Below are 18,035 nucleotides of genomic sequence, written 5' to 3'. Positions count from 1 at the left end.
TAAGACCTCCTTCGGTGGGTCCACAAACTGTAACACTTCTAGTGTTTTTTGTCTGACATCTTCTGACTGCAGCTGGAACGGAATGGTATCCGCCATTTCCTTTATGAAATTAGAAAAAGAAAGATCCACTGGAGGGGATTTTCTACGTTCCTCGGGGGAGAAGGCTCCGAGAGGACTTCTTAGTCTGTGGAGACATCGGTATTTATGTCTGTCCATGTGTCAGGTGTATGGGTTGTTTTGGTTTTTGAAGGCATCGATGGATGAGTCTTAGGCATCGATGGAAAAAGTGGAGATTTTGAGGGAATCAGACGACGGGCCAGGAATGGGATCAGGCATCGGTAATTCCAGAGGAACAACTGGTGTCCTCGGTGGCAACGGTGCTTCCTGAGGTTTTGGAGGAAGAGCATCAATCAGAGCATCCAATTTTGCTAGAATAGGTGCCAAAATGGATAAATCAGGTGCCGGCATCAGAGGAATCGCTGGTAGAACCGATATTGGCACCGGAATCGGTACCAGTGGCATCGGTGACGTGCCCGGCGATGGTATTGGTAATGGCATCGAAGGAATCTCCGATGGAGCCGGGAACGGTGTCTGTATCGGCATCGATGGAAGAATTGGAGCCATTGGTGGCGATGTCGATGGCGCTGGCCTCGAAGGTTGAGCCGGTCCTGGTATGGCGTTGAGGAGCGCATTCCTGACTGCCTGGCGGATATATCCGTCCAGTTCCGCCCGCATAGCTGGTGAAACCAGAGCAGCTATGGGGGGAGGCAGCGATGGCAATTCCGATTCCTCCGCAGAGCCCTGGGGAGGAACGGTTCAACACCAGTGTCGGTGGGGATCGCCGTGGAATTGAAGGCCTCATAGAAACCTCTTCCGTCCGAGGTTTCTTAGATGGAGATCCGTAATCCTTCAATGGTTGACCGGTTACCGGATCGATGCCGGAACCGTGAGGCCTTCGATGACGATGCTTCTTCTTTACCTTTTTCGATGCTGATTTCATCGAAAAGCTGAGGGGGACGATAAGGACCTATCTCCCGCTTCATCTGGAACTCGTTTTTTTAAGGACTACTTTACAAACCGTTCCCGCCGGAGACGACTGTGTAGATATTGATGTTGAAGGGAGCAACTGAAGGCGAAATAGTTGCTCCATTTCCTTCATCCAGAGTCGTCGTCCTTTTGGTGTCATCTCGGCGCACTTTTGACAAGATTGGACATCGTGGTCCCCGCCGAGACAGAGCACACACTCTTAAGTGTGGGTCTGTGGTGGACATAATTCTGCAACAATTAGGGCATTTTTTGAAGCCCGTAGCCATGGTTAGTCGGACAGCTGTCGACGACTAGGCTAAAAAAGACGGAATGGAACCGACGGCAAAAAGAAAAATCTTACCGCAATGGAATTTTAAGGGAGACCCTTGCGGAAAGAAGTTTTTCTAAGCTTTTTATGAGGTATGGTAAATTTACCACACAGGACTCCAAATTAACGGCTCCGCGGAAAAAAGAAGACTGAAGGGAGACCCCTGTGGCTGAGAATATCTTAGCATGCTGAGCATGCTCAGTGGGCACACTGTGCCAGTCAAAAGTTTATAGAAACTTTGACAGAAGTTTTTCCGTATAGGGCTCCATTATCGATGTCACCCATATGTGAAGACTAGCATCCTGCTGGTCCTGGGATGAATAAAGGATCCTTCTTGTCCTTATCTGTTCCTGTTAGTTATCAATTAGGTTTTTTTTTGTTTTTTTTAAATCTAGAATGGACAGAGCCGCAGGTTATGCACCACCTCCATCTGCTGGAGACAGAGAAATACTGAGGAGACGCTGGTGCTACACCTGGTTAAGAGGGGTGCTCTTTGAGTTTTTCTGTCTCCATCTGCTAGAAGGGAGGCAAAATCTAGCTGTCTGGACTGACCTGGATACATACAGGGAGTGAGATGCTGCACTGGATGGACCATTCATTTAACTCAGAATGGCTGTTCTTATGTTCTTCATAAAGACCTTATGGGCATCAGCTCACCTGTGTTACCTCAAAGCTTTACACAACAAAACCAAATCAGACTAAGGCAATCAACTTTATTAAACTCTGTCAACTTATAAATTGTCATTTTTTCAAACTCATAAGGAAAACTGCAAGATGTTTCTGAAAAAGATGAAATCAGTTTCTTACCCTTCCACGCTGTTGTATTTTTGGTCTTTTAGGCCCTTTATTAATAAAAACTGGTTGCTGCTTTTTGGCATTAGGCCCCGATAACTGCATTTCTGGGTAGATATTGTCTAAATACCATTTAAAAGATTTGCAGTTCAATTTATTTCTCAGCGACAGTCGCTCGCTAATGTTCCCATAACTCCTGTTCCGCAATTCTGGTCTTACCGCAAAATATTCTTCCTATGTTACAGAAAAAAAAGGAAAAACTCTTAGTTCGAAAATAAATATGTACAGTACTTATAGCTCTTAATTCTAAAAAAGACTGATATCTAAGCTGAAAACAGTTCTGTTTACAGGGGTGGCTGCCAAAAAATACAAGGAAATCACTACAGTTGAATGTTAACACTTTACATCAGGGCAATAGTTACACAATAATTCTTCACTCTCTCTCTCTCAAAAATATATTTGTAGTCAATTCATCGAAAGTTCTTACTAAAAGAATGTTGTACCACAACACACTTTCCAGTATTTTATTTGTACACACACAAGTAGTAATGCTAAACTTCTACTACTTTAAAAATGTTATTGCTAGAGCCAGCCCGGTGGCTGAGTTTGATCCCTAAGTCGTGTCTTCTGCTCCTTGGGTTGGCTGAGTGTGGGAATGCTGTGAAAGCAGCATTCACAGTCTCCAGGTGAGAGGCGGTGGATTTGTGGTCATTGCTCAGGGTGACATCTAATGGCAGGAATGAAGGCACATGATTACAGGGTTCTGCAAGGAGCCTGGCCCAGGACGGGCTCTGCAAAGACCAGACTAGGTATGGGTTGTGGGAAAAGAGGGGTGGAAGCAAATATAAAATAGGGGAAAAATCCTCTGGTAGTTGTGAATGAAGGCTCATGGAACCAGGATCCCACCCCGGACTCCGACTGAGCTGCACCCTCCAAAATAGTTTGGGGCGGGGTACAAAGAACATACAAAGTTAAATAAAAAACATAACATGAACGGGATAGACAGTCATGCACAATACATAAATCAGGACATTTATCTCTGCCACATTTAGAAGAGCTGAATATTTCAAACCCCATTTATGGATTGCTGCCAGAGAAAGCAAATGCCTCATTAAACAAATGGGTTTTAAAAGCTTTTTAAAAATTTAGTGCCTCTTGTCAGATGTACATTAAGGGGGTAGGGTGCAACCAAAGATGGAAAAGGAGCACTCACAGGTCTCAGAAAGCTATGCGGTTTTTAAAAAGATGGAATATCAAAGTAAAGACTGAGCGGAAGAGCAGAGTTTATGAATAGGTGTGTTAATGCATAATGCGGAGCTGATCCAGGGACAGGAAATATTATTTACAAGATTGGGTATTATGCCAAAGTACTGGAAGCCAGTGCAAAACTTTGAACACAGGTGTGATGTGCTCTCTTGCTTGAGAACCTGACCTGTAACTTACCTTGAGCTTGGATTTGAAAAGGCAAATAATTAAATCCAAATAAGACATACTTTTCTGTCTGAAACCCTGGGTCAGTCTTCTACAAATTCCTAATTATTGTGGAGTGGGGGCCCTCGGGGGCAGCCCTTGTGCAGGACTGTTCTCCCACCCACTTCATTAACTGTAAACATCCAGGTCCACTTGGACGCAGTTATTGAGGTTCGAAGCAACACACTATTTGATAGTAAGTTGTAGTAAAACTGGTATTCAGATGTAAAATCATTTGTAACAATTGAAACTTTGCATTAAAATACTTGTAAGAATATTATAGCAGCACAAGTGCAGCTGAATGTCTTTTTGGTTTGAGGGAGGGGTCAAGCCAAACAAGCTCTGCCCCCTCCCTACCCACCTCTTCTTTCTCTCCCTGACCCCCTCTTTCTTCTTTTCTCCTCTCCTATGATTCTCCCCCCCCCCCCCCCCCCCCCCCCCAATGCTGATTAACAGCAAGAGAAGGAGAATGGTAGTGCCATGGCTGCATCCTCTTCCTCCCTCTGCCACCTGGCCCAATTGATGCTTTGAGTCGCAGAACTGTAGAGATTCCTGTGCTGTTTAAAGCAGCAATTAGGTCTAGAGCTGCAGAGGTGGAGGATGTGGCTGCTCGCCTCCTCCTGCTTCTAAACAGCTGCTGCTGCCTGCCCAACCTGGCCACAGATCTCCTGCAACAATTCTGCGGGAAAGGCCCCTGTAGCCCACCCCCATTCTGACACTTATTTATAGCATCACTGAGTGCAAATGCTAGCTCCATTATTCAGTCATTTAGCTCATATACCGAGAATACAGACTAAACTTGTTTTCCTTAAAATTAGCAAGCAAGAAACTCTGGACTCACTATTAACTCAAGCTAAAATCTTTATCTATTGGTTCAGATTCTCACCATTCAATGGATTGGTTCAACTTCCTCTGCTCCCCACTGTCTGGCCTGATCTAGTGGTACCAAACTTTTCAAAAGAAGGGCCACAAAGTATGTTACAAATCACCAAGAGTGCCAGGGTGGGAGGGAGGTGGTCCTTAAGAGCTTTCTGAGCTGGAAGGGGAGAGGGATGGGGAGGGGAGAGAGCCCCTTGGAGTTGTTTACTGAGAAAGGTTTGGAGGGTGGAGGGTACAGGACCATGTCTGGCCCTAGCTGTGATTTGAATTCCCTGTACATACCCAGATCAGTCCAGACTCCTGGGTTTTGCCTCCCCCTCCAGCAGATGGAGACAGAAAGTTTTACTGACACTGACACTTAACCTGAGGTGCCACCTGCAGTCTCTCTCAGTATTTCTCGGTCTCCAGCAGATGGTGGAGGTGCAAATCCTGCACTTGGTCGCTTAGGGCAAATGATCTGGGTCCCCCAGGTTTCAGCCCTTTCTAGCGAGAAAAGGGAGCGAGCTACATCAGGGTCCCCGACCCCCCTGCTAGTCTGCCTCAAGTACTAGAGAAGATGGCCCCTCCAGGACCTAGCAACCGTCTGGGAGACCAGCACTGCTGAAAATTGCAGTTCTTCTTATTAAAACATCAAGGCATGCTACAGAGATAAAGTTCCTGGATGAAATAAATGACAGTTTTATGGAGCAATTGGTTCAGGAACCGACGAGAGACGGAGCAATCTTGGATCTAATTCTCAGTGGAGCACAGGATTTGGTGAGAGAGGTAACGGTGGTGGGGCCGCTTGGCAATAGTGATCATAACTTGATCAAATTTGAATTAATGACTGGAAGGGGACAGTATGTAAATCTATGGCTCTAGCGCTAAACTTTCAAAAGGGAAACTGATAAAATGAGAAAAATAGAAAAAAACTGAAAGGTGCAGCTACAAAGGTAATTAGCAAGTTAAATGTGACATTGATAAGACAGGCTAAGAGAAAATTTGAAAAGAAGTTGGCCACAGAGGCAAAAAATTCACAATACAAACTTAAAAAAATATGTCCGAAGCAGAAAGCCTGCAAGGGAGTCGGTTGGACCACTGGATGATCAAGGGGTTAAAGGGACACTTGGAGAAGACAAGGCTATCGTGGAAAGATTAAACAATTTCTTTGCTTCAATGAAGAGGATATTGTAGAGATACCTATTCCGGAGAAGGTTTTCATGAGTGATGATTCAGAACAACAATCAAATCTTGGTGAAACTGGAAGATGTGGTAGGCCTGACTGACAAACTGAAGAGTAGTAAATCACCTAGACCAGATGGTATACACCACAGGAATCTGAAAGAACTAAAAAATGAAATTTCAGACCTATTAGTAAAACTTTGTAACCTATCATTAAAATCATCCGATGTACCTGAAGATTGAAAGATGGCCAATGTAACCCCTATATTTAAAAAGGGATCCAGGGGTGATCCGGGAAACTATAGACCAATGAGCCTGACTTCAGTGCTGGGAAAAATCGTGGTAACTGTTATAAAGAATAAAATCACAAAACATTTAGGTAGTCATTGTTTGATGGGACACAGCCAGCATGGATATACCCAAGGGAAGTTTTGCCTCACAAATCTCCTACATTTTTTTTTTGAAGAGGTAAATAAACATGTGAACAAAGATGAACCACTAGATGTGGTGTATTTGGTTTTTCAGAAGGCATTCGACAAAGTCCTGCATAAGAGGCTTCTAAGAAAACTAAAAAGTCACAGGATAGGAGATGATGACATTTTGTGGATTGCAAGTTGGTTAAAAAAGACAGGAAACAGAGTAGGATTAAATGGTCAGTTTTCTCAATAGAAAAAGGTAAACAGTGGAGTGCCTCAGGGATCTGTACTTGGACCGGTGCTTTTTAATATATTTATACATGATCTGGAAAGAGGTACAACGAGTGAGGTGATCAAATTTACGGATGATACAAAATTATGCAGAGTAGTTAAATCTCAAGTAGATTGTGATGAATTGCAGCAGGACCTTGCGAGACTGGAAGCTTGGGCTTCCAAATAGCAGATGAAATTTAACATGGACAAGTGCAAACTGATTCATATAGGGAAAAATAACCCTTGCTATAGTTACACAATGTTAGTTTCTATCTTAGGAGTTACCGCCCAGGAAAGAGATCTAGGCGTTATAGTGGATAATACATTGGAATAGTCAGCCCAGTGTGCTGTGGCGATCAAAAAAGCAAACAGAATGATAGGAATTATTAGGAAGAGAATGGAAATTTTATTTATTTATTTTATTTAATTCTTTTTTATACAGACATTCATGACAGGTCATATCACATCGGTTTACATCAAAACTTACAGAAATTGGAACATTACATCGAACAAGGGGTAATAACTTGGAAGAGAGGGGTCATGAACCTGATGGAAGCAGCTAGAGGAACCACGGGGGCAGGTCCCAAGGGAAAAGATGAGGGTAGAATAGCATTAAGAGAAGTAAAACCAGAGTAATAACCAGGACTACAACCATAGTTAACTTATAGCGAAACAATAGAATGCTGAGATCCAGGATAGGGAAATCTGGGAGGCCGGGACGGAGGGAGGTATGGGGGGGGGGGGAGGGGGTGCAGGGAAGGGAAGAGGGGTTGGCAAGTTGAGAGAGTAGATAAAATAAAACGGAAGATGTTTTAATGCCTCTGTATCGCTCCATGGTGAGACTGAACCTTGAATACTGTGTGCAGTTCTCTTACCGCATCTCAAAAAGGATATAGCTATACTGGAGAAAGTGCAGAGAAGGGCGACCAAATTGATAAGGGGCATGAAACAGCTGCCCTATGAGAAAAGGCTAAAGAAGTTAGGGCTGTTCAGTTTGGAGAAGAGATGACTGAGTGGGAATATGATAGAAGTCTACAAAATCATGAAAGGACTTGAACAAGTTAATGTAAATCGGTCAATTACTCTCTCTCAGATAATAGAAGGACCAAGGGACACTCCATGAAGTTAGCAAGTAGCTCAATTAAAACAAATTGATGAAAATTCTTTTTCACTCAGTGCATAAACTCTGGAATTCATTGCCCAAGGATGTGGTTACAGCAGTTGGTGTAACTTGGTTTAAAAAAGGTTTGGATAAGTTCTAGAGGATAAATCCATAAACTGCTATGACAGTAATTAATAAGAAATAGTAGTTTGTAATCTATCTAATGTTTGGGTACTTGCCAAGTACTTGTGACTTAGATTGGCCACTGCTAGAAACAGGATACTGGGCTTGAAGGACCCTTGGTCTGACCCAGTATGGCATATCTTATGTTCTCATGAGTTCTTAGTTAAGTTTAGGTTGCTAAATGAGTACAAATGTGTAAATAAGAATCCTTTAAATTTGTTGGTAGAGTCACTATTAATCTGGCAGTGACTTGCAACAGGATAATTAAATTCTTGATAAAGCCTGAGGCAATCTTGTATTTTAGATAAAAGGCTGATTGATTTTTTAATGTGAATCAAAGGATGAGCTGGAGTGGGTGGGTGGGGAGGGGAGGGAGGAAAAGACAAACACACAAAAATTTTAAGCTATTTCTTTCCTTTTGGATTGCTTTTTATAACATACACACTAAAGAATATAACCCAATAGTTTACCTCTCCCAAAACGTTTTAAGTTCTAAAATGTCCCAAGGCAATACATACAAATCCTCTTCAGCCACCAGCAAGATTATCTTTTTCGCTCAGTGTCTATGAACTGGCCAATAAAGGAAGCCTAGCACCAGCCAGCCACTTATAAGCCAGATACTGATGACAAGCTAAGCTCTGCCTACAATTGCATACAAAACCATCAGCACAAAAGTTAAAACCAAGAAGCTCACGACAAAGTAAGTGTTGGGAACAGAAGACATCACAGAGATCCTTGGCAGCACAGCAGCATGCTCTGCTAAAGACTTCTGAAGCAGCTAAACTTCAGGTGATATAAATCGTGATAGGAATAGCAAATTTAGGCTAATAACTTTAGATTGTAAGTTTTGTTAATAAATTTTGGGTGAATTCTTATTTTTTAATGATAGTTGATAAGAGTTATTGGAAAGGGTGGGGTCATATAGCCTATAATTGGTTTGTACATGGTTACAGAGCATGGAAGGTGGAGGGGTGTACTAAGGGTTAGCCTATTCATAAATTTTAATTATAGCTAATTAGTCTGGAGATTACTTTGGGGCAATAGGCCTTTGATTTGTGTTCCTTGAATTTAGTCACATTAAGCTTTGAATGGCATGTTTTCAAATATTGTCTAGAAAAGAAGGGAAAATTAATAGGCAACAACTGGAGAGACTAATGATAAAAAGCCCCTTCTGGTACTGACACGAAGCAAGATGGCGGCATGACCGTCATTGCAGGAAAGCTGCTTGGTGGTTGCTTATTGACTTTAAAGAAGTAGTATCTGTATTGATGCCTCCCAAGCGCAAAGGAAAGACCAGAGTTTTCCCTCTGGATCCTAATCTGCTTCCTAGTCAGGGGTGGATCCCCTTTTCCATCTTTCAGGAAAGATACCCCCATTGCGCTCACCGTCAAGAAAGCACAGTCACTGCTAGGGGATTAAGCCTCCCTTAGTCCTCTTGATCAGAGGTTGCCTCCTGCTGAGAGATGTGAACTTCCTAGTTTGCCAGATTTATCGCTGCTTGATGATCTCAGAGCGACACTGGCTTCGGGTGGGAGGGCTGCTGAAAACTTGGCGTCTCTGCTTGGCTTGTTAGAGGGATTGATGGGCTCTGTGGAGTCAACTCAGGATCAGGGCCATTCCTGTACTTGGGTCTTCTGAGGTGAAAAGGAAAACTGCTTCTTACCTGCTAATTTTCATTCCTGTAATACCACAGATCAGTCCAGACAAGTGGGTTTTGCATTCCTACCAGCAGATGGAGGCAGAGAACAAAAACTTTGAGGCACTGCTACATAAAACGAGTGCCACCTGCAGTCCCTCAGAATTGACCTATACCCAAGCCAAGATTAGATACCATTCCCCTGTATCAGGGCGAACCGAAAAACCCAGGGTTGGATCCCCCTGGAGACCTACAAAACTCCAGTACCAAAAACAGTTTGTCAGTCGCTTAACTCAACATTTATAACTATTTAAAATGCTAAGAAAAACTATTCTATATACAGCGTATAAGTACCAGGAAACTCAGTCTTTTGGAATCAATAACGAGGCGGGTCTTTGGACTAATCTGTGATATTACAGGAACGAAAATTAGCAGATAAGAACCAATTTTCCTTTCCTGAACATACCCAGATCAGTCCAGACAAGTGGGATGTACCAAAGCAACCCTACATCGGGCAGGAACCCGAAAGACCAGCTTTCAACACACTTTCACCTAAAGTCATATCATCTTGTGCCTGAACATCCAATCAGTAATGCTTGGTGAAAGTATGAAGCGAGGACCACACTGCAGCCCTACATATCACTTGGGGAGACATCAACTGACACTCCTTCCAAGAGGCTGCCTAAGCTCTAGTTGAATGCGCCTTAAGACCCATCAGAATGGCTCGATCCTTACAAATATAGGCTGAATAAATTAGCTTCTTTCAACCACTGAGCCAAAGTAGCTTTGGATGCTTTCTCTCCTTTCTTCTGCCCACCAAACACCACAAAGAAATGGTCCAATCGCCGAAAGGAATTAGTGATCTTCAAATAACGCAACAGAGCACAATGCACATCCAGACGATGGAGATATCTATCCTCGGCAGAATCTCTCAACCACTCCAGGAACTCAGATAGCTCAACTGTCTGATTCACATGGAAGGCAGAAACAACTTTCAGCAAAAAGAAGGTAACTACTGGATGAACAAATTGCAACCAGAAAACCCGTCTTCAACGTAAGGTCCTTCAAAGAGGCTCGCCCTCAAAGGCTCAAAAGGAGGGTCACAGGGAACCCACATGACTAATCTGAGGTTCCAATCTGGACACACCTTCCGAACCGGAGGTCTCACACACTTAACCCCTTTCAGGAATCAGATGACATCGGGATGAGAGGTCAAAAGCTTGCCCCGCATCTTGCCTCAGACAACCCAAGGCAGAAATCTGGACATGGACTGAACTATACCCCAAACCCTTGGACAAGCTTTGCTGTAGAAAGGACAAAATATGAGGAACTGTTGCAGATAGAGGATCCAGCGCTGCTGAACACACCAGGTCTCTAAAACCTTCCAAACCCCGACATACACCATGGAAGTAGACGGTCATCTAGACCGTCTACTTCCATGGTAGACTGTAGAAATAACTGGTTCAAAATATCCCTTCATGAGTAAGCACTGCCTCTCAAAAGCCAAGCCACAAGACAAAAGCGATCCTCTCAACCTGAAAATATGGGACCCTGCCACAGCAATCCCAGCAGATGAGACAGCCGAACAGGTTTGTCTACCGCGAGATGCACCAGGTCTGCGGACCACAGACAATGCGGCAACACCAGAACCACCAGTACCACTGATCGTGGGTGCACTTCTATGCGCCGTAGTACTCTACCTATGAGAGGCCACAGAGGATACACATACAGAAGGATTCCTCTCGGCCAGGGACATACTAGAGCATCTAGTCCTACCGAACCGACTTCCCAACTGCAACTGAAGAATCTTGTTGTCTTTGCATTGGCCCACATGGCCATGAGATCCAGCTGTGAATTATTAGAAAAGGAATGGTGAATAAAATGGAAAATGTCATAATGCCTCTGTATCCCTCCATGGTGAGACCGCACCTTGAATACTGTGTAAAATTCTGGTCGCCGCATCTCAAAAAAGATATAGTTGTGATGGAGATGGTACAGAGAAGGGCGACCAAAATGATAAAGGGAATGGAACAGCTCCCCTATGAAGACAAAAGAGGTTAGGACTTTTCAGTTTGGAGAAGAGACGGCTGAGGGGGTATATGATGGAGGTGTTTAAAATCATGAGATGTCTAGAATGAGTAAACGTGAATCAGTTATTTACTCTTTCGGATAATAGAAAGACTAGGAGGCACTCCAGGAAGTTAGCATGTGGCACATTTAAAACTAATTGGAGAAAGTTCTTTTTCACTCAACGCACAATTAAACTCTGGAATTTGTTGCCAGAGGATGTGGTTAGTGCAGTTAGTGTAGCTGTGTTTAAAAAAAGAATTGGATAAGTTATTGGATAAGCCCATTATCTGTTATTAATTAAGTTGACTTAGAAAATAGCCACTGCTATTACTAGCAACAGTAATATGGAATAGTTTTTGGGTACTTGCCAGGTTCTTATGGCCTGGATTGGCCACTGTTGGAAACAGGATGCTGGGCTTAATGGACCCTTGGTCTGACCTAGTATGGCATGTTCTTATTCTTCTTCTTACCCCATCTGGCACAAATGTGATTCCAGGATTCCGGGGACAGCTCCCACTCTCCGGAATCTAACTGTTGCCTGCTTAGAAAATCCGCCTGCACGTTGCCTACTCCCATTACATGGGAAGCTGCAATTCCCTCAAGGTGATACTCTGCCCATACAAATAATAGCTGAGATTCCCGAGCCACAGTGGAACTCTTTGTTCTTTCTTGAACGCATTGTCCGAAAACACCCGAACCATGAGACTTTGGACCAGGCAGAAACTCTTCCAGGGCCCTGCGTACCTCCCTTATCTCCAAACAACTGGCCTTCTCCACCACCGACCAGAGACCCTGGGCTGAACAACCCAGTCACACTGTTCACCAGCCCTTGAGACTGGTGTCCGTGGTCACCACCACCCATTCCAGACCTTCAAGGTCCACTCCTCTTTCCAAGTTGCTCTTCAACAGCCACCACGCCAAACTGGACCTGGACTCTTTCAGAAGAGGCAATGGGATATAAAACTGTTCCAACATCGGATTCCAAATGGCCAACACCTTCTGCAGCAGACGCATGTGAGAAAAGGCCCACAGAACTAGATCCAACATAGAGGCCATGGAGCCCAGGACTTGTAAGTAATCCCAGACCCTTGGAACAGGGAGGCATAGAAGGCAGGTGACCTCTGCCTGCAACTTCGATATCCTGTCCATTGTCAGATACACCCTGCCCCTCTGGGTACTGAAGCGGGCTCCTAGATACTCCAATGATTGAGATGGAACCAGATGACTCTTTGCCATATTGATCACCCATCCCAGGGAACTTAGGGCATTCATCACTCGCTGCATCGAACGACCGCACTCCTTTTCTTTCTTCGCCCAGATGAGCCAATCGTCCAGATATGGGTGGACCAGAATCCCTTCTCATCTCAAGGCCGTCGCTACCAGCACCATCGCCCTTTGTGAAGGATCGAGGAGCCATGTCCAGCACGAAGGGAAGAGCCTGAAAATGGAAATGTTGACCCAGAACTTTGAAATGCAGAAATTTCGAATGGGCATTTCGAATGGGAATATGCAGATAAACCTTGGTGAGATCCAAAGACGCTAAAATTCTCCTTTGTGGACTGCAGCAATCACCGTATGCAGAGTCTCCACCCAGAAACGCGGCATCCGCAAACTTACGTTCACCTTTTGCAAATTTAAGGTGGGATGTAAGGTGCCCTGTTTTTTTTTTGGAACCACAAAATAGATGGAGTACCTTCCCTGTCTCTGTTCACTTTTTAAACTGGCAAACCACCAGAGGGTCATCTCCCACAGCCCCGGTCCCCTCAACAAGGTCCGGATCATCCTTGCTCACATCCGGATCTGGGTTCTGATCCCCATCTGGGTCCACATCCTGTTCCGCTACTTGAGGAGAAGCTGCATCCTCTTGCAGCTCATCCGAGTCATCCAGAACCCTGGGGACAACTTCCACACCAGCGCTATGCAACCCTAAATGCTTGCCAACACACCCAGAACCACCTGCTGAAGCCAGCCGAGGTCTCCTGGACGACCCTGGATTCTCTCCTTGTATCTCCTCTCTCCTGCAGTCTTCCTAGTCAGGAAAGCCTCGTGCATGAGCAGAACAGATTTGGGGGAAACCCCCCATGGGCCATCACACGCTGAGGAATACTAGACTCTGAATCCGCTCCTTTCTCGTACCCCATCCTCGAGCTCCTGCCCCACAGGAGAGAGAGGAGGAGGGGAGTCACCGGATTCCTGGCCAGCTGGAGCTCCCTGGCTGTGATCCCCTTGGGAGCAGCATAAACGGAGACCTCCACCTTGGCCTCTGCTGTGGGCCCTGTGGAGCAAGAGGCCATCCTGACCTTTGAAACCTTAGCGGAGGATCCCTTCCCCCCTTGAAGCACAACCTGTGCAGAGAGAGAGGGAATTTAATTGGGCTGACCAAAGCCTGCAGGTCTTACAGGCCTCAATGCATGGCTTCTCCACCACGAGACCTGCTCCTATGTGCAGTGCTGCAAGGTAGGCCGCACCACGTGGTTGCCCTGCCGAGCCACCAAGACACGCAGACACTGACGATGTGCGGGAACCAACAGCAGCAGCCCAAACACCGCGCGCCAAAAGTGGCGCACAAGGAAAAATGCAGTGCACAGGAAACTTTCCTCACCGAGGGAAAAACAGAAGCCTCCACCAGCACAATCATCTCCCACTCCCCTACCAACCCCGGTGGTCAACTGCCTCAGCACTACTCTGCAGGCTAATTCTCCTGGCTCTAAACTTGCTGCATCGCTACACCTTTTTTTTTCTTAAAACTTAAAAACGACAAGCAAATAAAAAGGGATACTTCCCTGAGAAAGCCTGCAGTGTACAGGAGGAAACTTCGGAATACGAAAAGGGAGCCAGTCCCCTGGCTATCAGGGACCCTGGAGGTAGCGGGCCACAACAACCAGGGTTATCCAACCTCCAGTTCAGCCGGCTCAACCCAAGGGATGGTTCACCAAGGAATCTGGCACTTTGGGGAGCAGATCCAAATCTCCAAAACTCCAGAATCAGTCAGTACTGCAGGTTTGCACCTCTACCATCTGCTGAAGACATAGAAATACTGAGGGACTGCAGGCGACACTCGTTTATGTAGCAGTGCCTCAAAGATTTTGTTCTCTGCCTCCATCTGCTGATACGGATTCAAAACCCCACTTTTCTAGACTGATCTGGGTATGTTCAGGAAGTGCCAGTGTCAACTGCAGTTACGATTCAAAAACTAGCCCAAAGGGGGGGGGGGGGGGGGGGGGGAGTCCCTGCTGAGACCATCAAAGCCAGAGGTGGACACTTTGGACTCTTTTTGGGAACTTGTGACACAGTTTGGCATCTCTATTAATAACTGTGAAAGAAAAATAGACTCCCCTTTCTTCCTCGCTGGAGCCTATGGTGATATAGTATGGGGGTAAATTAACAGAGCAAGCATCTAAGATTAATGCTATGGAAAAAGGACATACAAGAGATTAAACTAAACAGCGCTTTGGTTAATATTCCTAATATTTGTATTCATAATTTCCCTAAATTTATTGGAGAGCAACCATCAGGGACGTTTAGAAAATATTTTTTGGAGATATTGAATTGTGACTTAAAACAAGATTCCTTTGGTTAATAAATTTCTTCTTGCAATGTATTGTTGCCGAATATGCCTTCTCATTCCTCACCATTTAATTTGACAAATTACTTAGAGAAATCTGGTCCTGAAATTTTGGAAAGGGAAGCCTTGTTGGTTACCGTTGTTTGTTTCTGAGGAAGATTTGAATAAGGTTATGTGGCTTTATTTCCAGAATTTAAATTCCCTTTTTTATGATTAGCCTGTTAGAATATTCCCAGATATGGCCAGAGTGACTCAGGAAAGGCATAATGGTTTTCCTGCACTTAGATAAGCTACATTAATGTTAGAAGCTACATTTAGTTTAAAGGTATCCGTAGACATGTGGTGTTCAATTTAATGATGACTTTTTTTTCCTCTGGAACAACTTCAGTGTTCTTTAGACTCCAAAAGATCAATAACTTCCTTTGTTCCTAATATAAATCAGTAAGGATTAAGTATATTGAGCAGAGCACTTACTATTGCGGGTTTTTTAAATTTATTTCTTTATTCTCCTTTAAAATTTCTGTTCCTGTACTTAGGTTGTTTTACTTAGAATTTAGAATTGTTTCTTGATTTTCTTGTTTGTTTCATTGTTTACTTTTTTTTTTTTTTATTTCCAAGTGTTTTCTGATTACAAAGAATGTTTTTGCTTTGTATTACTATTAAAATTTAATAAAGTTTAAAAAAAGCCCCTTCCAACAAACTGAGGAAAGAGATGATAATTTTTACACCTATAAAGTAAGAGAAATATACAATTTATTAAACTCACAGAATAATGTTTATATTGTGTGGCTTTTGTTCAGTGAGAAAGAGGAAGCATAGTTTCTGTTGTGTTCAGAGACAATACTAGTTCTATTTGCGTTACCGTAATAAACAAACAGGAAAATGGTTAAAAATGCAACCATATTTGGCCAACAACAAAGTCCCTACTTTAAACCAACTTTTTGGATCACCATTCTCTCCATCAGATCTTACAAGTATTAAAATGAAATTTAAGACTATCAATATACCATAACAAAACTTCTTCAATGCTACATGAACATCCCCACCTCATCACTTTAATGGAATTTCTTTACCTTATATTCATCCATCCAAACATGAGCCAGTCGCAGAGAATTGTGCGCCATAGTATCAAGCCCTTTAGGAGATCCATAGGGACGTCTCTTACGAAAAATGTGCCCAACCCTTGAACACGGTATGATTAAAAGTGTGCCTCCACACATCCAGATCTAGGCAAAGAAAGAATGAACTTATGTAAAGACTTTTTTTTTAAAACAAGGATTTGTTAATATTTTTCTTTTCAGTGCTAAGCAGTCCTGATGTAGCAAGCAGACACTGTTTATAAACGAAACAATCATCCACAAAAGGTAGGTAACAAATATTTATCTAGTTCAACTCTGAGTGTCCAGGATCCCTTGTGTGTGTGTGTGTGTGTGGTGGGGGGGGGGGGGGGGGGGGGAGATGGGTGAACGAGGAGCTAAAATTTCTAGGCCCTTTTCGTTGGTCAGCAATTAAACTGCTGTTTTAGTCCAGTGTAAACAGCACAGATAATCTCATAGAAGTATATACCAGCAATAATCACATTGGAAGCTGGGTGATTTCTAACTCAATTTTACTGATAGATGTTAAGATGGAAAGAAAAGATTTTTTAATCGCTCAATTGACACTAAACTGCAAAAATCAATTGATCAAACAGTTAGAATTAACTCCACAATGGCTAACAGGATGAACCCTCCTCCTTCCAAAGAGAGAGCTAAATAATGCACCCAAAAATTATCGAATGATAAAATGTGGGCCCGTGCCACTGCCCGGAGCTAGCCAGGTGCAGCACGCGTGGTCACTGCTGCACCCCCTCCTTCCCCTCCTAGTGAAGGGGGTGTTTTGAAATTTCTGCCGTTTTAGTTTCTCTTTTTGGTGGGAGGTTGTCTGGCAGCAGCCTTTACACCCAAAACTGGTTGGCGTGGTCTCAATCTGCTGCCTGGGTCTGTGGATGGGGGCAGGGAGGGCAACAGCTGTCAATGCCTTATCACCACTACCAGGACTAACTTGTTTGTCTACAATTTACAAACATCTTGGCAACAGAACAGAACCGATGTGATGGCTATGGCTGAATGTCAGTATACAAAAAACAAACAAATAAATAAATAAAAATAAATGGAACTAAAGATCAACTGATCCTAAATAAAGCACTTATGACCAGCTGTATAAATATTTGAAATTGCAGTATAGCATGGACTGAGTATAAGAAAGTCTGATAGCATCCCATGTGCCTGGAAAATAAATTGCCTTGAAATGTTCAAAGTGAACCCTACACTGATAGACTACATCAAGTTCACCATGAAAACATGGCAGACTACACGTCACCTGAATTATGAAGATGAAAATTATATTTTTCCTAACATTAAGAACCAATGAGAAATATTTCAGGAAGATTCCTAGTCACCCATTTTGCCTGGCATTAATTCCTTTGGTTATAGAATTATCCTTAATCCTAGAGCTATCAATCCCCTACCAATGACAACTCACCTACTGTTTGTAGATGACTTGAAACTCTACAACTCCTGTGATGCCCATTTAGTTAAATACTCCGTTTAGTTAAGAGTTTCTCTGGTGACATCAGGATGACATTTGCCCTGGACAAATGTGCTAAGGCAACTTTCCTTAAAGAACAAATAAGCAAAACTGAAAACATCTCCCTGATTGAAGACTACAATATATTTATTTGTATTTATTTTATTTATTACTTTTTATATACTGACATTCGATCAGAGATATCACATTGGTTTACATTCAGGTACTGTAGGTATTTCTCTATCCCCAGAGGGCTTACAATCTAAGTTTTGTACCTGAGGCAATGGAGGGTGAAGTGACTTGCCCAAGGTCATAATGGAACTGGAGCAGAAAGATATATAAAAATATCTAAGAGAAGAGAAAGGTGGAAATATTTGGTATAAAGTACTGAGAAAAAAAAGATCAATAGAGTGTACTATAGGAGACTAAACTGATATCGAAAAGTCTTAACAGCTCAGAATAATGTACGAGCTATTAATCAGCTCATAATTCCTGCAATATCATACAGCTTTGGACTAGTAGTCTGGCACCATAAATAACTTGAAGAACTGGATATAAAAACAAGA

At 43.4% G+C, this 18,035-nt stretch overlaps 1 protein-coding gene across 4 annotated transcripts in view; it reads right to left on the bottom strand.

Annotated features, from left to right (window-relative positions):
• The window catches only part of GALNT11 (polypeptide N-acetylgalactosaminyltransferase 11), a 181,631-nt gene that overhangs the window by 60,525 nt on the left and 103,071 nt on the right, over nucleotides 1–18,035 (bottom strand). For all 4 annotated transcript variants that reach the window (XM_029588437.1, XM_029588438.1, XM_029588440.1 and 1 more), the window contains 2 exons: nucleotides 15,975–16,127; nucleotides 2,162–2,380 (listed from right to left, as the gene is read on the bottom strand). In XM_029588437.1, coding sequence (XP_029444297.1) covers nucleotides 2,162–2,380; nucleotides 15,975–16,127 — 372 coding nt within the window. The remainder of the gene's footprint in view (nucleotides 1–2,161; nucleotides 2,381–15,974; nucleotides 16,128–18,035) is intronic.

The sequence above is a fragment of the Rhinatrema bivittatum genome, chromosome 2, assembly GCF_901001135.1.
Source record: "Rhinatrema bivittatum chromosome 2, aRhiBiv1.1, whole genome shotgun sequence".
Lineage (NCBI taxonomy): Eukaryota > Metazoa > Chordata > Amphibia > Gymnophiona > Rhinatrematidae > Rhinatrema > Rhinatrema bivittatum.
Note: the sequence above shows the minus strand (reverse complement) of the source record. Positions and strands in the feature narration are given on the sequence as shown.